At 42.1% G+C, this 23541-nt stretch overlaps 1 protein-coding gene across 1 annotated transcript in view; it reads right to left on the bottom strand.

Annotated features, from left to right (window-relative positions):
• The window catches only part of CD36 (CD36 molecule (CD36 blood group)), a 48325-nt gene that overhangs the window by 2511 nt on the left and 22273 nt on the right, over positions 1-23541 (bottom strand). Inside the window, exons 4-12 of the mRNA XM_083183066.1 lie at positions 20414-20593; positions 17169-17260; positions 14836-14885; positions 10956-11025; positions 7848-8035; positions 6844-6962; positions 4461-4534; positions 3868-3922; positions 1660-1817 (exon numbers count right to left, since the gene is read on the bottom strand). Coding sequence (XP_083039192.1) covers positions 1660-1817; positions 3868-3922; positions 4461-4534; positions 6844-6962; positions 7848-8035; positions 10956-11025; positions 14836-14885; positions 17169-17260; positions 20414-20593 — 986 coding nt within the window. The remainder of the gene's footprint in view (positions 1-1659; positions 1818-3867; positions 3923-4460; positions 4535-6843; positions 6963-7847; positions 8036-10955; positions 11026-14835; positions 14886-17168; positions 17261-20413; positions 20594-23541) is intronic.

Below are 23541 nucleotides of genomic sequence, written 5' to 3'. Positions count from 1 at the left end.
AGTATATCTAATAATTAAAGCTGCAAAATGAGGAATAGTTTTGGAGGAAGATGAATTTGCAGACTAGGGGCCAGGTGCACTAAGCTTCAAAAGCGATAGAATGCATACCTTCCAACATTTCTGAAAGGGAGGCGGGACAGGTTGCGCTCTGTAGGTGCGCGGCAGTTTGTTTTGGGCATGGCTACCAAAAGGGGCGTGGTCTATGTCCGCAAAGCTTCCACGAGGCCACACACCCTGTTTTTCCTGCTGTGGAGGCATGCTCAGCAGCTCCTTGAGCTACTGGCTATGCCCCCAGCCCCTCTGGATGCAAGAATAGATGCTGTGCACATGTGCACAGCTTCTATTCATGGATGACTGCCCCCTCTGCCACGGGACACTGCCGGTCTGTGACATGGCAGGTAGGAGCTCATTGGTTGGTTGTACCACTCTCTATCGCAGGAACGTCATGGTTTTTGGGACATTCCCGTGATAAGCGGGACGATTGGGAGGAATGTAATAGAGAGTGGTACAACCAACCAATGAGCTCCTACCTGCCATGTCACAGACTGTGGTTGACAAATGTCAGGCTGGAGCTGATTGGTTGGTTGTTTATCACTCACCATTTTATTACTTTGGAAGCTTATTGCAACTGGCCTTAAAACAGAAGTGTGGAGTTTAATGCATATGTATAAACAAATATGTATTATTTAGTTCCGGGTTGCCTACTCTCCCGGAATGTGGCCAGTCTCCCACGCCCCCCTCAGTAGGGGGGTCCGTGGGAGCAAATGACGCAAATCACATCTGTGTAGCCTTGCCCCCCGCTGGACAATGAGGTGTCCGAGGTGATCATGCTGACCACGCCCCCACTCTGGGTGATTCACTAGCTGCCCCGCCCCTTTCCCGCCCAATCAGTGCCCCCCACCTGCCTCACTGAACTGGCTGCCCTCTCCCAGAGGAGGCAGCCAGAAAGTAGGCAACTCTGATTTAGTCTAGCAGAGTGTTCACAAGGGAAGATGCTGCTGTCAGGAAGTCGACAGTGACACCAGAAGTCTGATAACACCAGAAGACTGACATTCATAACATTGCCAGCTTAAAATGTCAACATTATAAATGTCTGGAAAATATCAACATTAACAGAATATTGCCTTTATTAGGCTTTGGGTTATGGTTACAGTTAAGCCCCGTACACAAGGTGCTATTTTAGCAATAATCGCTGGGGATATGGTCGCTAAGTGACCATATACCTGTGTGTATGGGGCGACAGTCGCCCAGAGCGCACTCTCTCGACCAGTCCTGGGGTGGTTGCGGGTCGAAGGAGAATGCTTCTGCAACCAGCGGCTTCTCCTGGCAGTCAGCTGTTTCCCTGCCTCTTGCCCCAGCAGTGTCTCATTTTCATCAATGACCATCTCCGGTTGCTGATGAAAACAGGACACTGAGCAATATATTGCACTGTGTGTGTATGGAACTTAAGTGTTGGGTTTATTGTTAAGTTTACCGTAATGGTTAGGCATAGACTGACATGTAAACAAGAAGAATCAGTCTCTACATGCTGAATACAGTTTATATCAAGATGGCAGCATGTTCAAAGTCCACACAATGACCATGTTCACATTCACATGTCGATATGATGACTGGAGACATAATATACCAAATAACAACCTAAGAATGTATTATGCTCACCTCTCTTTGCGGCTTCTGACACACAGTGTTATAGAGCATGAAAGGAATATGACACCTCCGAGACAAATAAATAAAATCTGCATAACCTCCAGCACCATCACTGGGGTAGTTACTTTGTTTTTAAATGTATCTGCTGTCTCTTTACCAATAATAGCAGACTAAAATAAACAAAAACAAAAATGAAAGGCATTGCATTAATTATCATTAATTGTATATACAATCATTTACATAGCACTATAAAGACAAGACTGTACAGGTATGTCCCTGAGTTGATAGTCCCTGACATACATTATTGAAGTAAAAGAAAGCCGCAGCACCCAATGCAAACACAGGGAGTACAGTACATTCAAATTTAAAACACCTAGGTCAGAACTTGGAATTGAGTGGGATGTGTCCAGCAAGGGGATGCTGGTGTTCACTATACCAATGCCGTCATACCAACTGCTGCCAGGAGAGCAGTGGGGAAATCCCAACATCAATGATGATGCCGGGAATGGCATCCAAATGGCCAGGATACCAAAGGTAAGTATGCGAGTTGGTTTAGGCTGGGGAAGGGGATGTTAGGTTAGCCACTATGGAAGGGGGTGGACGACTTAGGCTGTGGGAGGGGACGGGATAGGGTTTGGCTGGGGGAGGGAGATTTAGGGGGGCAGGTAAGTGTACTAACCTGACCACAGTCAGGATTCCCTCCCTCTGGATGCTGGAGTAAGCATGCTAAATGCTGGCATTGCCATCGCTGGTCATCTGTATGTATCCCAATTGAACTCATAACCTCAGTGCTGTGAGCAGTGGCATAACAATAGCCACAGTGGTGGGGAGGCACAGAGTAAGTGTGGGTGCCGGGGGTCTACAGGGATTATTGCTGCACTGGGATCTGCCTTACCCTTCTACTCGCCACACCCAGATCTGAAGTCCAGACCCGCAGATCTACTTATCTGTGGCCCCGACGCTCCTCCTGGCTCTTGCTAATGAAAAATGACCCTCACAAATTGTTTGCCCCCTTACAGCAGACAGTTTTTGAAGATGCTAGAGGTCGCCTTTGGCAAGTTTGACAGTCAAGAGGTCGACATGGGTTTTTCATGTTAGCTGATAAGGACACCATAACGGTGCACCGCATCCCCTCGCATGGCTCACTGAGATCGCCATGCTTTGGGCATGGTGCCTTGCTTTGCTTGGCACACTATTCTCCCACCACGCCCTAGTGGATGGTAGGGCATGAAAAACCCAGGTACTGTATGACCCTGTTGACCTTAGCCACGTTGACCTTTTGGCTGTGTCAACCTAAGACCTGTCAAACTTCAGTGGTTGACCCAATGTATGTTGACCTTAGTTGTGTTGAACTTACGACCATCTCCCCTGAATTGATCACAATAGCATCTTTGTGTGTACACTCTGCGTAACTAATGTGCCAGGGGGGTTTCTGATATTTTGTGCAGCAATCATTTATCCACCGCCCCGCCAGAGTGAAATCCTCCCCATGTGCACGGCTGTGAATGGCATCGCAGCCATGTGAAAATCTTGCAAATCCATCTGCAAACACTGACCATGGAATGATCCCCCACCCCTGTATGCAGTGGCTGAGTAGCCATAGACTTACTCGGCGGCTGCAATGAAAGTGTGTGACCAGGGTCGGAGATTATTTCACAGGGCCTCCCTTGAAATGGATGCCCCCCCCGCTTTTCAATGGGCATTCCCATCATGCCAGTTGCCTCCCCTAAACATCATGCACATGTGCATTTGCTTGATAATAGCTCGGGCTGAGAATTAGTAGCCCAGTGATGAGGCCGTTACAGATGATGGAGGGGGACGTTAACGACCCAATAGAGTGCACGCCGGCCGCCAGCTGCAGCATATACACTGGGTGAGAAAATGAGTGATATCACTCAGAAGGGCCAATATGAGCAATACCACTAATTGTATTGCCCAGTGCGTGCAGGGCTTTAGACAGTGGTATGAAAAGCAAAATACATACAATCACTACTACACTTAAGCTCTGGACTTCTACATATAAGTGCCCATGTACCACTTGATAAAAAATGTTTGGTGAAGATCCAAGTAATGTACTGTAACTGCGCACACTGGAAATTATATTGTTAGGAAACAACGACATTGGTCTAGTTGGCTGCCTTTATCTATGCATAGACGCACATAAAGATAATTATACAGGCACTGCAAAAGTTAAAATATCTTTGTAAAATGTATACTCACCTCATTTAACCACACAACGGGAAACATAAATTCAGATTGGAGTTTAGAAAAGACGCTATAATGTGAAACAGAGAAAAAATAATCAAACATGTACAACAAATATGCAGAAACTGGATTATTATACGTTTGTGGATTTAAAAATATAAGAGAAATGATAGGCTACCAGGTAATGCTCCCTAAGAAAAAAATGTTTAAATAAGTCTATCTAAATGGAGAAAGGTCATTTGGAAAACATCATTAACATAGCTGCCCTGTAAGTACAAGGGAAACTGTTCTGAAATATCTCTAAATTGTATATACTGTAAGTAAATATACTGTACATTGAAAGGTCAATAGGGACAAGGTTTACGGGGTCACAGGATAACTTGTGGGTGGGGTGGGGGGAGGGGCAATGGTATTATAAGTTTTAAGAGTTTTCAGCTCTTAACTGTCTTTTTTTAAACACTGCCATGGTAATTAGGAGTGGAATGGAGGGTACCCCCCCCCCCCACACACACACACACACACACACTTTTCAATCTCCAAGGCTCCCCCACAACTTCTTAGTATAGAAAATTATTCTTTAGACTCCTATATATTGAATGCATACTCACTCTATTTGGTTTGTTGGCTGAAACATTACATTGACCTGCAATCTTTTGGCAAAATGCATAGTGAATCCAGTTAGCTGGAAAAAGAACCCATAACAACTACATTAAACAAACAAGTCAGTAGGGGTATGTATCTCTGTAATATAATTAAAACACTCTGTCAATTATTTGTAGCAAAATACTAATATACCATAAGCTTCACAGGAGCAGTACAACTTTCTAACTTTCCAGGGTTACCATATTGCTGTAATCACATGTCCTAACATTCTAAATGCATGGGTGATAAACAGTGATAAATGTCCAGCTCCTAACTGCTATTTTACAAGCACAGCCTATAAAATGGCAGCTGGGAGCTGATCGGCTGGACATTTATCTCTCTATCATCCTTGCGTTTATCTCTTTTTAATGCTTAATACATCTGCCCCACTGTTCCTAATATAGAATTGGGATCCACATCAGTTAAAATTGACTGGGGTCCTAAGGACTGAGTCTGAGAACCTATGCACTAGACCAGAGGTTCCCAAACGCTGTCCTCAAAACACCCCAATGGTCCAGGTTTTAGGTATATCCATGCTTGGCCACTGGTGACTTAATTAGTACCTCAGTCAATTTGATTGAGATATCTGTGCTAAACTACAAATATACTTAAAATATGGATCGTTGGGGTGCCTTGAGCCTTGAGCACCAGGTTTGGGAACCTCTGCACTGGACAATTATCTGTCTGAATCTCTGTCCAATCTTGCTCCTTGGAATAAAAATCTGGTTATTAGAGAGAAACAAATACTCAGAAACACTGGAAAATGGTCAAAATCTTTTTTTTCAAACAAATTGGTTAAATACTGTACATGATTTAACCCAGGGGTGGCCAAACGGTCCTTGAGATCTATCAAAATGTTTTCCATACCACCTGTGGATCTGTAGAATGTGTCGGTTGGAAATTAATGCAGCACATGTTTGAAAATGAGATTGTTAAAATGACTACACCTGTGCACCAGCTAGGTGGTCTGGAAAATGTGACCTGTTGGTAGATCTGAGGACCGCTTTGGCCAGCCCAGATTAAACCAATTTGTTTGAACGGTTTTGACTATTTCCAGTGTTTTGGGAGCAGATTGCCAACTGTTATTTGCTCCCATAAATGACCCGATTATCATTACCACCAGCCTGATTAGACAGATGGCTTGCTATATAATTGTACAAAGTATGCCTAACTTTACTTATAAGACTGTCAAAACTTCTAAACTAACATAGATCTCTTCACTTATGTCAACATATATCCCAAGACTCCTGTGTGAGGCATGCGTCTCTCATCCATAAATTACCTATTCCCATAAAATGCTTTGAGGCTTTTTTTTATGTGGAATGCTCTTCCACAAACAACAACTTTTTCCCTGAAAACTCATCTCTTATGGCTGCTACTATTTTACATCCCCTCTACACAGTTCATGCTAAACATACAACTGCTGATCCTTCTCTACACATTGTTGTGCAACTGCAAAATCTAGCCCACTAGAACATTTTATACTTGGATGGACTATTATGCAAAATGTAGCACTTGTCCTCTTCTGACTTTTAATATTTTATATTTGTCAAATGCAACAGAACATTCTTACACTATAAGTAAATGTTTAATAATAGAATAAAAATATTACTTCTAATGGTGTGTACACATGGAGAGATTCCTTTGCGATTCGATTATTATAATCATTTTATTTATAAAGAGCCACAAGTGTTTCGCAGCACCATACAATGGAACAGTACGGGGAGACAAACAACATTACAGTAAATGAATAACAAAATAGAGTACAGGTAAAATGAATGCCACAATTCAATACACATTACAGCTTAAATGTAAGTAGCGAGGATTCGACCAATGTGCTACTAGGGGCTGGTGGCCAAAAGATGGAAATGTGTATGTGGACGAAGATGGTCACTGACTGTTTGGGTATGGGAGAGCTGTGAGTAAAATGTGAAGAGAAGAGGGCTTTGATAAAAGGAGGTAAGAGGGCCCTGCTCTGAAGAGTTTACAATCTAGTAGAAAGGGGAGACAGACAGATTACATGAGGTGCAAGCGAGTGGGAGGTGGCTTGATGGCAGGATGTAAGCAGGCAGAAATTGTCAAGGCATGTGGCTGGGTTCGGAGGTTCGGAGGTTTAATGAATAGGTGAGTTTTCAGTGCCCTACTATATAGTCAAAATCGAATGTCAAATTGTACCATGTGTACACAGCATAATACTATGATGATGATCCTACTTTTACTACTACTACTGCTGCTACTATAATAATAATAATAATAATAATAATAATAATAATAATAATAATCTTTCCCGGTTCACCTTGCTGTCTAAAATATTAGACAACACAATTAGTGGAAAAAAAGTTCACTCACAGGTTCCACATCTACATAAGTCTCATGTTCCTTTGGATTTGGATTCAAGCCACTCACGGAGTCCAAAAGAAAGTCGCTTGCATATAAGAAATGGGGAAGTGAGAGAAATATGGGCTTTCCTGCAAGAGAGCAAATGTATAATGATAACTAGTTTCATCACAAGACAGAGAATTCTGGGTAGCAATATTTAGTATGATCCTCCTGCCGATAGTGTACTGACTTATCCACCAGTCAGGTTCAGTTTATGGTCATCTTCTGCTATATTCAGTTGTTCCTCATGACCAGCTTGCTTATAATATACAGACATGGAAACAAACTATACTTAAGACTAAGTAAGCTACACATCCTCCTAAGTACTTTTTTGTGCTTTTCGAATCATTACCGAATGTGTAGAAAATTGTAAAAAATTAAATTGTTACATTGTTCCCCATCTTTCATCTAATGTGATGGAAGGCCACGGGGGGGGGTGATTCAATTGATCTTCTATATTGCACTCATAAGTGTCGGGTTTAAGTGTGTAAAGCGGTTAACCCTGACTAAAGTAACTGACGCAACATGGAAAGTTTCATTCGAGTGATCAAACAGGTAACATTTCGCACATTTCAGCTCACCACTCCAAGGGGTGTGAGATGAATTTCTAGTGCCAGGCCCGATCACCCCCGGCAGGAATAACAATTGAATAGCTCTGTAGGATGCACGACAGCAGCTGCCGGCACTTATATTTGAATTTCCCCTATATGTCTATAGCAATATTATATTCACTATTTGTGGTTTTTCATTGTGTGTAACTGCCTCTTATTCATTACTCTTTTTAAACAAAAAGCTCATGATATATCCAGTGTATTAGCGCTACACAGCTTCAGAAAGCAAGATGCTAGTCTCGTAATAAACACTGAGAAACTTATCTCAGAGTCTATTATTATTTTGTTTTAATTAAGACCAAAAAACAGAAAATAGTGCACATTGTTTTGACAGTCCAAACAAAATGTTGCCATCAAACTTACCACCTTGGCACTTTCGGAGATCCAACAAACCAGCAGCAGTGCAATTTCTGGAGAGCACCCAGTCAAGGCAGTAGCAATAGTTGTCTGGATTAATGGTTGGTGAGGCGAGTGCTCTGCTTGGCACTACAAATCTATACAGTTTAATTCCCTCTAGCGTGTATTCTTTTTCATATATTCCGTATATAGATCTATTAATAGAGACAGGTGAATATTACCAATATTGATAGTTAGAAAGCCTAAAATAGCTCCTTGATGGGGTTTTTTGTAGACAGTTTCGTCTTGGGTAAATTTTACTTGTTTTATATCTGAAAAGAAATAGTTCTGTAAAATGAGTTTCCAATTCTAACAATAGTTTTGGAAACTGACATTCAAAAGAATAAGAAAATAGAGGAGCTGGGAACAGGCAATGGCAATGTGTCAATGTGCAAATCCTTGCAAAACTTTTAAATACCTGTTGTTCTATAATGTTTTAATTATTAAAAAGTATCAAAACACCCTTTATATTTCTTCATCTGTGGTTCTGCAGTCACCACTATGACTGTTGGGAGCAAGTGAAAAAAAAATGTAACCATGCTGCAATGCAAGTGATCCAAATATATTTATAATTTGTGTATGCAGGGTCAATAATGACTGCTTTTGCATGTACCCCACACATAATGGGTGTATTTATATTAACAGTACAAATTAGATTTGAGTTTGGAAATGACCCTCCTCAAATCTTAATCTCTCTGCACCCAACTAAGGGGGATATTCAATCGCCGTCGAGCATCTCCCGTGGGGGAGATGCTCGACGGCCCCTATTCAATGCTGTCTTCCCCGACAGCATTGAACAGGGTTTCCTGGCAGAACGAGCCCGAAATCTCTAGCTGTCGGGCTCGTTCTGCCGAGAACAGCCGGAAAGTGACGAGCTGCCGGCTGCATCTCGTCACTTCCCGGCCGCAACTCGCGGCCACGCCCCCTTCTCGTCCCGCTGCAGGACATTGAATCCCGCCTGCATGTTCTCGGTCGAGCTGACCGAGAACAGGACTGGGTCACGGCGGGTGAGCAAGCTCGTCTGCCGTGACCCGAAGATTGAATACCCCCCTAAGAGGGATATTTACTAAAGATTCTAAAAAGGAAAAAGCGGATGTTGCCCATAGCAAGTAATCCAATTATGTCTATCATTTTCTAGGATGCAATAGAGAAATGATAGGGTGTCGTATTGGTTGCTATAAGCAACATAACCACTTTTTTTTTGATGCTTTAGTAAATGTACTTCCTCAGAATCTTTCCCTTATGTCCCACTAAATTAGTTTAAAAGATTAGTATGTAAAACCCACAAATTAATCATGTATAAAAAGTCATGTCCAGGGCTGCCAGGGGTCCAGGTTCTAAGGAGAGATGAACAAATCTGATGAGGTTTGGCCACACCCACTAAAGACATTTGAAATAAATCAGCAGTGATAGCAAATCCAACTGCACCTGAGCAATCCCCTTGATTCATAGGATTGCTACCAGGGGCTGGCTGGCAACTTTTAGCCTGGGGGGCAAGATCAGAGCACTGGCCCATAAGTAACAGCGCATCATAAAAATGGAGGTTTTTCGTTAAAAATATATGTATTAATAAAAAAAATAACAACACCACCACAGGCTGCTCCCCCTGTTTAATAATAGGACACCACAGACTGCTGCCCATTATAAGAACAGGACAACACATACTGCTCCCCTGTATAATATCAGGACAACGCAGGCTGCTACCCGCACAAGGATCAGGGGAAGCAGGGCACTGGCACACACAAACTCACAGTAGCCGGCGGAGAGCTTTTGGACACACAACTCCATCCCCCCCCCCCTGCCATGCTTACAGCATACAGCTTCCGGAAGCTGTTACTGTCATAGGTGGTCAGCTCCGCCTCCTTGAGTAGCTCAAGGAGGCGGAGCTGCTCACCTATTGGCAGTGAGAGTGGCCACAGCTTCCACACGGACAGTCTCCTGCAGCCAGCCTAATATATGATGCATGGGGACTAGTGACACTACCCCCTGGCCTAGCACATTATTGTCATGTGGCTCCAGGTTAACTGAGATTTTACACAAGCGCAGAAGTTTCGATTGTGGCAGCCGAGGTTTTGTATGTATCAGCCTGGTTTGGTAGGAGAATGGCCACTGAGAGGGGTGCGGGACAATCCACACTGAAAATTTGCCTGGCTTCCCGGCACCCCGATCCGCCCCTGCCACAGGCTGCTCACCTGCATAAAAAAAATAAGAGGACACCACTGGCTGCTCTCCTGCATAAATGAAGAACAGGACACCACAGGCTGCTCTCCTGCATAAATAAAGAACAGGACACCACAGGCTGATCTCCTGCATAAATAAAGAACAGGACACCACAGGCTGCTCTCCTGCATAAATAAAGAACAGGACACCACAGGCTGCTCTCCTGCATAAATAAAGAACAGGACACCACAGTCTGCTCTCCTGCATAAAGAACACAGCACCACAGGCTGCACCTTTGCATAAAAAAACAGGACACCACTGGCTGCTCCATTGCATAAAAGACAGTACACCACAGGCTGCTCCCCCTGTATAAAAATAATGCCATGACACCACAGGCCGCTCTCCCTGTATAAAAAACGTAATGCCACGCAGACATATTTTAAAAGGCTACAGGAACATGGCCGCCGACACTGGAGGAATAGGTAAAGCGGCCGTAGACACGGCCCGCAGACCTCCTAATAGAGCGGCCTGGGGGGCACATGTCACCCTGCCCCCCAGCCCAGCCCGCCCCTGATTGCTACTATAAATGGCGGCTTTTGAACAGCACTCTATGGAGTACATTTACTAAGATGAGAGTTCTTTTGAAGATGGGATGATGATATGGGCAACCAATCAGATTCTATCTATTATCTTAAAGAAGGTACTAAATAAATAAGAAGTGGAATCTGATTGGATGCTATGAGAAACATCCCATTTTCAATATAGCTCTCGTTTTAGTAAATTTAGCCCTATGCTTCACACTTTCACACTTATCGAGGCTAATTGCTATCAAAACCTGAATTGACAGTTTATTAAGGAAAATATATAACTTCTTTAAGCAATTCACATTTGAGGTAAATAGCACTCATAATTTACCTGCATATTTCTGAGGAAAAGAAATATAAGGGACGGTTTTTATCAATGTTTGGAGGAAATGAAGCTGCATCTGTTTAACAAAAAAATACATAGAAAATTGTTAGTGTGTAATAATGTATAAAAAAAATACACTTAACAAAAAACCTTAAAAGCAATAAAATTGTAGAACATGTAGTGTTGTGGATTTATTTATAATCCTGGATATTATATGGGATAATATACCCCTTACTGTAAATTATGAGGCTATTAAAATTCATGAGGAGTTTCGTGACCTAATAAATGCACAAAGTTGCAGATCATGGAACTAGAGGCGTAAATTCATTCTCAGTCGCCCGAAGGCAAGATTAAAAATCTGGCAGTTGTAGTGAAACGCGTAAGGAGGATACTGTTACTCCACCTTCCACTGTTGTTCCTGGATTGTAGGCAAAACCAGCCTCACCTGACTCCACATTACATCCTAATAGGACTCCTATTGGACTTACAAAACGAGGTAGAGGGTGAGGTCATGGTAGCAGTGATGGCAGTCCTGAGAGAGGAGATTTTGGTTTAAATGTAAGTAGCAAAATCAGTGGCTACGATGGAGGACGGAAGAGCTGGAGGAGGGGGGGGGGAGCAAGGAGTTGAAGGTGGCGAAGAGCCTGCGGGGGTTGGGTGATTGGGAAAGGATGAGGGACTTAAGTACTTTAAGTCCCTCATCCTTTCCCAATCACCTAACCCCCGCAGGCTCTTCGCCAGAGCAAGGGCAGAGCTGAAAGTGGAAAGGATGAATTTGAAATGGAGATAATTCACAAGGGAGCGTGATTTCTTTCAGAAGCGCTCAGCAGTGCGAGAGCACTTTTTAAGGAATCGGGTGATAGACGAGTGCCACGGTTGGGGGTTGGAGTATCGAAGGGGGATAGAGGAGGGAGTGCAGGCAGAGTCCAATGCCGAAGCTAGGGTGTTGTTATAGAGGGAGGCGGCGAGGTTTGGGCAGGACATGGCGGCGATTGGGGCGAGAAGAGGACACAGCATGTCCAAGAAGGCAGCAATATCAAGTGTGTTGACGTTATGCCGTGAGACAATGCGCTTAGGAGGGGGGGTGTCAGAAGTGGAAGCAGTGAGGGAGAAGGAGATTAGGTGATGGTCAGAAAGAGGTAAAGCCAAAATAGTTTAGTCAGTAAGGGAACAAGAGCGGGAGAAGACCAGATCGAGCGAGTGTCCTTGGATGTGGGTGGGAGAGGCAGTCCACTGAGATAGGCCAAGAGAGGAGCAGAGAGAGAGGAGTTTGGAGGTGCCAGGATCAGCGGGGTTATCCAAGAGGATATTAAAGTCACCAAGAATGACAGAAGGTTGGTCAGAGGAGAGGAAGTGTGGAAGCCAGGCGGCGAAGTTGTCAAGAAATTGGGAGATAGGGCCAGGGGGACGGGGACTTTCCTCTTAATTAATGATTTCCATCACCAGTGGCAAACGCAGGATTTTAAGAGGGGGTTTTCCAGATGTAATCCAAAATCTCCCAACTGCAGCACATTGGAGTAAGTATGGGAGTCCAGGGGAGTGGTAACAGCTCTGAAAATTAGATTAGTCTTTTTATAAACTGGATACATTATGGAATGCAGTATTATTATTTACCAGTACAGATGGTCTATAGTATAGGTTCTTTCAAACATTTAAATAAGATAAGTGGTCAGGAAAAGGTTAAACATGCCATAATAAATAAATACACAGACCTAATAGAAACAGTAATGCACTTTCTAAGCTCACAATCACCCACTTTATGGTAAGGCTCCTGTTTCTTCCTCATGCCAGCTACTCTCTGGTCCATTGCAATGTTTGAGGGCTCAGATCCACACACACCATAAATGCAGTAGAAAAAGCTGATACACTGGGCATGTGCAGCAGCTCTGCTCGGTCCCTTACACTGCATGATGCGGTGGCAGCTCAATTGATCAAAGTAACTATATACCAGTGCTAGTGTTATCATATTTTAAGGCACTTGCCAAGAGGAGGGGGGTTTCTGTGCAACCAGAAAAAATTAGGTTGACAGTGGGAAGGTCTACAGTCAAAAGGTCGACATGGGTTTTTCACTTTTCTTTGAGCTGACATGTGCTGACAGTCAGTATTTCATGCCCTACCAGCCACTAGGGGTGTGGATGGAGAATATAACAGTGTGCCAAGCATAGGGAGGCACCGTGCATGAAGCATGTCGACATTCCTGTAAAAAAACTGAAAAACCTATGACCTTTTGACTGTCAACCTTACCCATGTCTACCTAATGCTCGTCAACCTTCCTGTGATCGACCCAATTATCCCAACCCGATACAGCAAAAGCAGCATAACAGTGACCAACATAGAGAACAGATGACATACCAGTTATTGCCATACTATATAGACTAGGGGTGGGGCGCCTTTTGTCTGCCAAGGGCCAACTGGATATTTATAACATAATTTGCAGGCCATACAAAATGATCAAATTAGCTGGCTAGATTTATTTGGTCAAACATTTAATTATCTCACAACAGACACAGACAGTTACAGATGGAGCCCGCCTCAGGGCTCAGGGGTCTGGCGGTCCGATCGCCAACTGCCAGCCACCGAAAGGGGACGTACATGCACGAGATGAAGGGGAGATGTATCCCCTTCCTACACATCACCCCATTGGTCCCTGTCGGTCCACAACAAATTTTATGTACATCAGCAATAAGTATGTTCTAAGGTTATTACAACCTAATTTATATAATAATAATAATAATAATAACAATAATAATAACAATAATAATAATAATAATAATAATGTTAACATTGTATTTAAAAACATTTTTCAGTTACACATGTATGGTTCATAATAACAGCAAATGCTAATTTTTTTTTCAATTACTTTATCTATTTGGATTTGTGTATTTTCTCAGCAGAACATCATCTTTGATACTAATTAATATTTCTTTGTATTTTAAGGGTACCCACAAGTATTATATTCTCCTGAATATATCTATAGAGGGCCACAGATATCAGAAAGATTTGCTCTGTTCCACCATTTACACTTGTAAAAGAAGCCCAACCTAAAAGGTTTCCTGGTGAATTTACCAATCATTATCTATTGTAGCCTACAGGCTGTGCACAGCAAAATGTACCCGGAGAGGCATCCCTAGGATCTCTCCCCGGCACTCTCCACTAAAGCAAATGCAATACACTATAAGAGCAGTGTGCCAAGCATAGGGAGGCACCGTGGGAGCAAGGGTACCCTGGAACACTCCTTGGAAGTGATCAATGATACATCCAAGCAGTGGTTAATGATACATCCGGGCAGTGCTTAATGATACATCCAGGTGGTGCTTAGTGATACATCCGGGCGGTGCTTAATGATACATCCGGGCGGTGCTTAATGATACATCCGGGCGGTGCTTAATGATACATCCGGGCAGTGCTTAATGATACATCTAGGTGGTGCTTAGTGATACATCCGGGCGGTGCTTAGTGATACATCCGGGCGGTGCTTAATGATACATCCGGGCGGTGCTTAATGATACATCCGGGCGGTGCTTAATGATACATCCGGGCAGTGCTTAATGATACATCCAGGTGGTGCTTAGTGATACATCCGGGCGGTGCTTAATGATACATCCGGGCGGTGCTTAATGATACATCCAGGTGGTGCTTAGTGATACATCCGGGCGGTGCTTAGTGATACATCCGGGCGGTGCTTAATGATACATCCGGGCGGTGCTTAATGATACATCCAGGTGGTGCTTAATGATACTGATAGCCGTAAATAGCAGAAATAAGAAATCATAATTATTGTCAAAAACCCAATAGTTAATAAATAGGCCCCATTTAATAAATGGAATAGATATACATTTTGCTATGAGTAAATTTACAAATACTTAGCCTTATATGTCACACATACCTGTACCATTTAACTTGTCACAATAGTCATCACTCCAATAAGAGAGGGCGCTGAAAAATGAAATTGCATATCAATTTTTTTTTAATGATAGCATTTTGTCCATTTTTGGTTTTGCCTTCTCAATGATTGCATCTTTAAAACGTTGGGCAGACCCGCAGGAAACTCACTGATGCCACTTATGGCTTATTGCAAGTGTGGCAAACCTGACTGTAACCTCTGTATGGATAAATCTTTGCTGGTGGTCAGAAAGCCGATGATCAGAAATTTGACAAGGGTATCCCAATGCTGAGGATCCCGGCAGGTACCCTGGAACTGCCTAACCCTCTCCCCTACCCCACTAACTCTAAATTCCCCCCACCCCCCCCCACCCCCTGCAGCATAAACCTAAACCTCCCCTCTTGGTGCCTAAACCTACCCCCCTCCCCTTGTAAGTGCCTGTCCCTAACCCTTGCTCTCACAGCCGAACCCTAAACCATCCCGTAATGCCTTAACTTTCCCTTGGTATGATGAGTCCATGAAGCATTGCAGAGACAACCTAATAAATGTCAACAGCCATAGAGGGCCAAAACAGGCCATCCTTAGCCTGCACTGTAGTGGCCGCGTGTAGTGACTGGTAGGTCTGCTTAGCATAGAAACCTTGTATGGCAAATGGTATCAGGAAATGCTGACCATACAGTAGGATGTTATCTGAGAGGGTTAAATCCATAACAAAAGGCAATAAATGAACCACTTTATCACTTTATATGGTGTAGTAAGTCTGGCTGTGATATCACAAGGTCTCTTACCCACAGTTCAGTTGGTTTTTAACAATGCCATCAGAAATGCATGACTCAAGTTCAAGACATACATGCCGACTTTTTAGAACTCCTCTCCAGGAGAAGCCTGAAAGGGGAGCTAGATGAGGCTTCGTTTTGGGGGCGGGACAAGGCTGACGTCACCAAACCCTGCCACCACGACCGGTTGCCGCATTAATTCGTGGGTCCTTGGATGGGGGAGGGGCTAAAATTATGCAAAATGATGAGATTCGCATAATTTTAGCCCTGCCCCCTCCCCGCAGATCCGAAAAATTTGGGAAGTTACACTGCAGGGAAGGGGGAGCAGGGGCTGTGACTACAATGTGGGAGACTTGCCCACCTTCCCAGGAGGGTAGGCAAGTATGGTTCAAGAAGGTATGGTATGTATACTGCTGTGCAGGACGCTGAGATAAGTCAAAAGAGAACAAGCATATGCCTTGCTAAACATACTGGGGTTGAGACGGTTGATAAGGCTGACATATATATGTGTATTCGGAGGGACGATCCAGACACACCAATAAAAAAATTGATGAGATATACTTACCAGTAAAAATTTTATAATGGACATACACTGTATGTGCTTTTAACACTGCTGAGCAATGATAGTCATATGTTGCTGGATTGAAACTACTAAGAAGAAATGTGATTATGATGCATTAGCAAATGAGCTCAGCAGGGACAGGATTGTGTGTGGTAACTTGTGCACATGTATTACATAAGATGGAATTAACACTGGACACCGCTATTCACATACTGTATATATGCTACATGAGCAGTCCAGTAACATAGCAATGAAGCTTAAAAAGACTGTTACTGCACGTGTTGCATATATCAATCATGCTGTGTGAAGAATGCCACATACTAAATGTCCTGCTTTTGGACATCTCTGGTTGCTGACATTGAATGAATTTACTCTACCGGTGCCCCCTGCGATGTTTTATGGTCTCATCATGCAAAGGAACTGCTCCTTCTCCATGAGATTCCTGACCACCCTTGGTCCATCATTGCTCGCTCTCTTTGAATGGAGGGGTAAAGAGCACTGTGGGTTAGTTGGTTTGAGCTAGATTATCTTTCCAAACTGACAAGTGCCACAGTCATCAACAACAAGAAAACATACTTTCCTGCATACCTTGCAAACTACTTACTGACAATGCTATGCGGTTCAAGAGTTGTGAGTTCCAGACTTCCACCAGTGAAAGAGACAGCTCATATGTCTCCAGCAGTCCTCACTATCCACAGTCTTATTGACTGAGTGGGCTGAGGGACCCAGCTTACTCTAGAACCATGTTTATATAAGGTGTAGGGAGAACAGTGTGTAGTGTCTTGGCTTATGTGCCCATAGAATCTTAAACATGCTCTACTGTGCATGCATCTCTGCTGCCCTACCTCAGGCATTTCCACAAATGCAGACATGTTTACAATATGAACAATGGCTAGAAATACAAAGTTTTCTCTCTAGGCAGCTGATAATTATTTTTTATTATCATCAATATACAATACTTAAATACATCAAAAAGATAAAAGATTAAATATACTGACGTTTCTCCTTTGTATCTGTCAATTAAGGAAACTTTCTTGATGTCATCCTTCCCATTAAACACAGTGAAAGGCCCATCTGCTGTTCCATTGTACTGTAAGTAAATATATATTCAGTAAGTACAGTGTAGTTCATATCAAATCCCTAACCCAACAATTACATATAGCATATATAGCCTAGCAACTAAGAGTTGTGGGTTTACTATGTAGATGGTGTGTCAGAGATTTGGAAATGATGGGGTACATCACAGATTTACTTGGTGAAAACCACTTTATTTATTTATTTTATTACATATGGTTGCATGTGCCAGCAGAACTTGGATGCAGGGCATGCTGGCACTTGTGGTTCTCCAAGTTCCATGTGCTGGCAGCCATTTAAATTTGATATGACAGAGCTACTGTAGATGTGGTGGATCAATTAATATTTTTTTTTTTTTTACTGTTAATAACTGAATGTTACTAAATGCATACCTACAGTCAGGGCCGTGGCCTCTGGAAGGGCCCAGGCAGCTCATTTACCCACTGCAACCTTTTTATGATCATGTTTCCTTAGTGAATGCAGCACCAAGATGACCAGCTTAGGACTGGTTGGTTCTTTGGCAGTGAGAAAACATGCTGCATGCACCCTGCCCTACCCAACCATCTGCTATAATGCCCTGGCTGTAAGTAATGAAGTAATGAGTGCCAACATTGCTGTGAACGATCCTCAAAATATCTGCTAAAATTAACAACATCGCTCACATCGAATGTTGAAAGAGGGGGATGCAGATGTGTGCACTGCTGGCCATATTGGTTGTTAGTTACTGTATGTAGCATGCAATGTCAAGATACAGTATGCTTTACTGCAGCTACAGTGTCCTTTCGTTTGTACACTGATTCAGAAACCTCTACAGACCCCATACTTTGAGTGACCCTGATGTTTCCACTTACGGCCTAGGATTCATGTTCTCCTGCTGGTTATCAATTTGCAGGGGGCCACATAACTTGTTTTTTGTTTTTTTAATATTCACAAAAATCTATCTAGAAAGCAGCACAGATCCTAAATTTTACATAAATATGCTATCAGAGATAACTCATTTTTGGATAGGATTACAACACTATTACACCAGCTGTAACCCTTTGAGTGCCAACATCTCTGTAAAGGAGCCCATACACGCTCTGTTGTGTCCGGCTCCATTCTGTATTATGCGATGCGTGCTCCCGCGCATCACATAGTACGGTACAAAAAGTATGTGCTGCACATACTTTTTGTACTAGCTACACATCGTATCGGATTACAGTAGTAAGTAAAGGTTTCTTCCTCCCCCTTCTGTCTGGGCCCAGGACTGGGGTCCCCACAGACCCCCCCCCCCCCCCCCCATAATAACTGCCCTGATTACAATCATGATATTTACTGACAATACACCCTAAAATGTACAGGATTGGGTTTAACAATACATCTTCAGCTATGTCCAGTACACATCAGGGTAAGTAACCGAAGGCATCACCATCTCCTTGCTCTGTTAGTAGATATCTTGAAATCTTCGGGACTGGAGAGGAGCACAAGAACATGTCCTGACTCATACTGTATATGTCCACATCCACTTGAACAAATCAGCAGGAGGGTGCTGCTTTTCCTTCATGCCTGGCTTGGACAAGCACAATTACCCACATAGAAGCCCAGGATAGTAAAATGACCCCACCTCTCTGTATGTTAGATGATCATGCACAGTATATAAGGCAGTTATCTTTCAAGAATATGCATGGAAATTAGGCAGGGGTTCCCAAACTGTGGGGGTTATTCTGGTTCACTCCTTCTGGCAAATTCCTTCTTAGATGGACAAAACCATGTGCACTGCAGGTGGGCAGATGTAAAATGTGAAGAGAGAATTAGATTTGGTGAGTTATTTTGATTCTGTGCAGGGAAAATACTGACTGCTTTATTTTTACACTGCAATATAGATCTCACTTTGAAGTAAAAACCCACCGAATCTAACTCTCTCTGCACAAGTAACATCTGCCCCACCTGCAGTGCACATGTTTTTTTTTCCATCTAAGAAGGAATTTGCCAGATGGAGTGAACCAGAATAACCCCCTTGTGCCTTCGCATCCAGGGGCGCCATGGAAGACTTGCACTGGTGCCCTGGGTTGGTGGTCCAGAACCAATTCAAGTTATTTATGTCCAATATAATAGTCAAATTGTGCACAAAGAAAAGTGAATCCTGATAACTGATCATAAGAATGAGATATACTGTTATTTTACTTAATATTTGATTCTAACTTTCTCATTGAGAAACCTTAAGCCTAGGGGTGCCGTGAAATAATTCTAATGCTCCAGAGTGCCGTAATTACAAAAAGTTTGGGAAACGCTGCTCTAAGGACAGTAATATTAAGTAGTCAATGAAGCTTTAACAACATGCTTTATACTACAGTACTTACTTCTTATTATAACTGAGGTACTTGTGAGTTATCCGGGCTGCCGATTTCTAAATCGGGTCGGATCGGGCACATCGCATCGCATCGCATGCGACCATCGGGTGCGATGCGATGCGATGCGATGACCCGATTTTTCCATAGGAATCAATGTTAAAATGGACTGAGTCCATTTTAACATGGAATTCAATGGGAAAAAGGGGTCCTTTTCATACCCCTACTATCCAAGTGGGCATGGAGTTGGATATAAACCTGTGGCGAGCGTAGCGAGCCACCGAGCCCGAAGCGTGGCGAGCGTAGCGAGCCCCGCGAGGGGACACAGAATACCGTCCCCTCGCGGGGCTCGCTTCGCTCGCCACGCTTCGGGCTCGGTGGCTCGCTACGCTCGCCACAGGTTTATATCCAACTCCATGCCCACTTGGATAGTAGGGGTATGAAAAGGACCCCTTTTTCCCATTGAATTCCATGTTAAAATGGACTCAGTCCATTTTAACATTGATTCCTATGGAAAAATAGGGTCATCGCATCCGATGGTCGCATGCGATGCGATGCGATGCGATATCGCATCGCATCGCATCTGATTGTATGCCTTAACTTAAGGCATACAATCAAAAAATCGGCAGCCCAGATAACTCACAAGTACCATAACTGATACTAGCCTGTTAGTGAACATTACATAATCACACTGGCACCCAGTTACACTATGCTGAAGATGCACATGCTTTATATGAACTGAAGCTATTACACATATTCCAGCTGTTTTACCTTTACGAAGATTTACAATAATTGTAGATACTTTAAGTAATTACATTGGTCATACATATGTAAATACATACCGGATAGAACACTCCTGTTGTTTTGTCTGAGATAATAAAATTTGGTATTGCCTGCAAAAATGGATCCTGGTAGCCCCACAGCAATTCTTTAACACTTCTACGTTGGAACAATGATGTATTCGAGTTCTTTATAAAACTATTTAATAATGTTTGTAGATTTGGATACAAAGCAGGTGCTGCCTAAACACATAAATGATATTAGTACACAAGCATTTACCTTTTTGTATCAACTATTTATTAAATTGTATAATATTAATAATAATAATAGTTAATAAAATCTATCTTTATTGTTTGAAAGCACAGACACAAAGTCAAATTAGTCAGGGATTCATGAAATATAAATTCTTAGTTATGGACTTTTTTCAAAACCCAATTGTGTTTGTTTGTGACTGTGTAATGTAAATATTAGAACATTAACGTACTGCATCCACATTTTTTTAGTTTTGAATGTGGTTTAGTTTGTACAAAAGTATTAATAATATGTCTAACTGTGTTCCCTAAAATCTGTCCCTCTGGTGAAAATTTACTAAGATGGGAGTTTTATTTCACATGGGATGTTAGATATGGGCAACCAATCAGTATCTACTTCTTATTTATTTAGCACATTCTAGTAGATAAGAGATAGCATTTGATTGGTTGCCCATAGCAACATGGTAACTGAAATAGAACACCCATCTTAGTAAATTTCCCCCTCTCGGTCTAATTGTTGCAGCCATCACTTTCAAAGACAAATACACCACAACCATCATACAGTAATGACCACCTTAATATTCAGACAGTGCAATGTCCGCTAACAAGACACCATTTTGCACATTCACATTCAGCGCCTGTGTCGCTTAAACTCTGAGACCGCTATAATCCCTGTCGCACATACAGAACACACTAGGGTTAAAGTTTGTCAGGAGCCAATTACCTAGATTGTGTATCCACACCCTGTGGAAGGCTTACCCAAGCTGAAACGCGTTGGTGCTACTGAAAGGGGGATATTTTGCCAATTGGGACCTGAATCAGAATTACAACCAAGACCATGTGATTATTCTTTTTCTTTTTCTTTTGATAAGAAGTATATCCATTATTATATTTTTCTTACATTTTTGTATCATCAGAGTATCTGCACTATGAGAAGGGCCATCTTTTTCTTTTTATCTTTGAGGTACATGAAATCATCTTGAAGCTGATTAATACGATACACATTGGGACTATTGACATTGTGATACATATATGGCATATATGATACTAATGGTCAACGGTAACCAGGTTGACCCCCTGAAATGGTCCACATACCCAAGGTCGACACTGACCAAAGGTCGACACAAGCTTATGGTCAATTTATCTATGGTCAACATGAATAAGCTCAACATGAGTTTTTCACTTAAAAATAAAAAAAGGTGGTTTTTCATACTTTACTCTCCAAGTGGGCATAGAGTGTTAATATAATACTTTGATGATCGCAGCATGTTGTCATATGTCTACATAGACAGAAACAAATTAAAAATTCATGTCGACCTTATTCCTGTTGATCATGTCGATGTCGATGTTGACCTTTTGTCAGTGTCAACCTTGGGTATGTCAACCATTTCAAGGTGTTGACCTAGTCACTGTCAACCATTAGTGGTCGACCTAGTGACTGTCGACCTAGACATTGTCTACTAATAGTACCATAACCTTTCAGTATCAGGTGGTTGTGGACAAAGCCAGCATTGAGGTGGCATATTGCCACTCCTATGGCAGTGGTGGGATCACTATTACAGTTGTTCTAATCCAGTAAAAAATACCATGCTGACCACTGATGGGGAGTGCTGATGATGATTGCAACGTAATACCTAGGCAACGGAGGATAGTGAATCCTCTAGAATGTAAGCTCTCATGAGCAGGGCGCTCTTCCCTCATGTACCCTTCCTTCTTTTACCTAAACCATCTCCATACTTTGTCTTTGATGGCATCTAATCCCTCACATTTTACGCCACCCTTATACTTATTTCAGTATTGTCTGCTGATGCAGATATATTTATATACCCTGTATTTGTCCTACAGTGTAAGTCATTGTTTTCTTGTTTTGTTTTCTTGTTTAGGAACTCTGTAACTGGGCGCTGTGGATCCCTTTTGGTGCCATATAATTAAATGATAAAAATAGTGCTTACTGGGATAATACTTTACTTGTAACCTTCAATATCTCAGAAATGATTAAAGGTAAATAATTAATTAAAACTCCAGCATAAACTCTCCTAAAGTCCAGCATAAACTCTCCTATTCTTATGGGTACTACACACGGGGATATGTGCTAGAGCGCAAATGCAGGGATTCCTGCAGTGTTTATGTTTGCAGGACTGCCATCATACACAGCTTAGTGAACCAGGCCCTTAATCTAGAGGACATCATTTTATCAATAGAGGTAGTGTGGGATCCTTCTGTGACACCAGGGTATAGTACTAAAGTTCGATTTTGATCAAATTCAAATCGATGTGTTTCAGGTGCTAAAACACACATATTCTAATCTAGCATTTTAAAATGAATATAAAAAATTGTCCGCTGACTAACGTGTGTTTTAGCTTCTGAAACATAACAATTATGTACCAGTAGATCAATTTTCATCTATGTAAAATGTATGAACATCGACATTTGATAATATACCCAAATCCTTATATGCATTAATGGCAGCCTGATTATTTTCCATTCTGTGTGATTACAGAATTATTGTATAATATTTTTATACAACTGTAGCACTATTACACATAGGTTTACAGAATCAGAATCACTTTATTGGCCACGTATACTCTCGTATACTAGGAATTTTTTGTGGATACAGTGCAGCTTCAAGTCAAGAGGGATAACAGGACATACTGTACATACATTGCATCAGTTGCGCATACAAATGACAATTCCCATCATGTTATGATTTGCAGCACTCTTGTAAGAGTTTAAAATGCATTTACAAGGTTGTGCAATATACTGTACAGTACTGTATATGACGATTTACGTTTTTTTTTTTTTTTGTCATTTACTTATAAATCACTCCTTACAAATGAATGTACATATTTTAATTTTGAGCTTATTCTTGTAAATAAGTATGCAGTTTTGCTTACAATATGTATTTTAAACTAATTACAGCATATAAAATAACATTACTC

The sequence above is a fragment of the Crinia signifera genome, chromosome 4 (assembly GCF_055691185.1).
Source record: "Crinia signifera chromosome 4, ASM5569118v1, whole genome shotgun sequence".
Taxonomy (NCBI): domain Eukaryota; kingdom Metazoa; phylum Chordata; class Amphibia; order Anura; family Myobatrachidae; genus Crinia; species Crinia signifera.
This window is presented reverse-complemented; position numbering and strand designations above follow the sequence as displayed.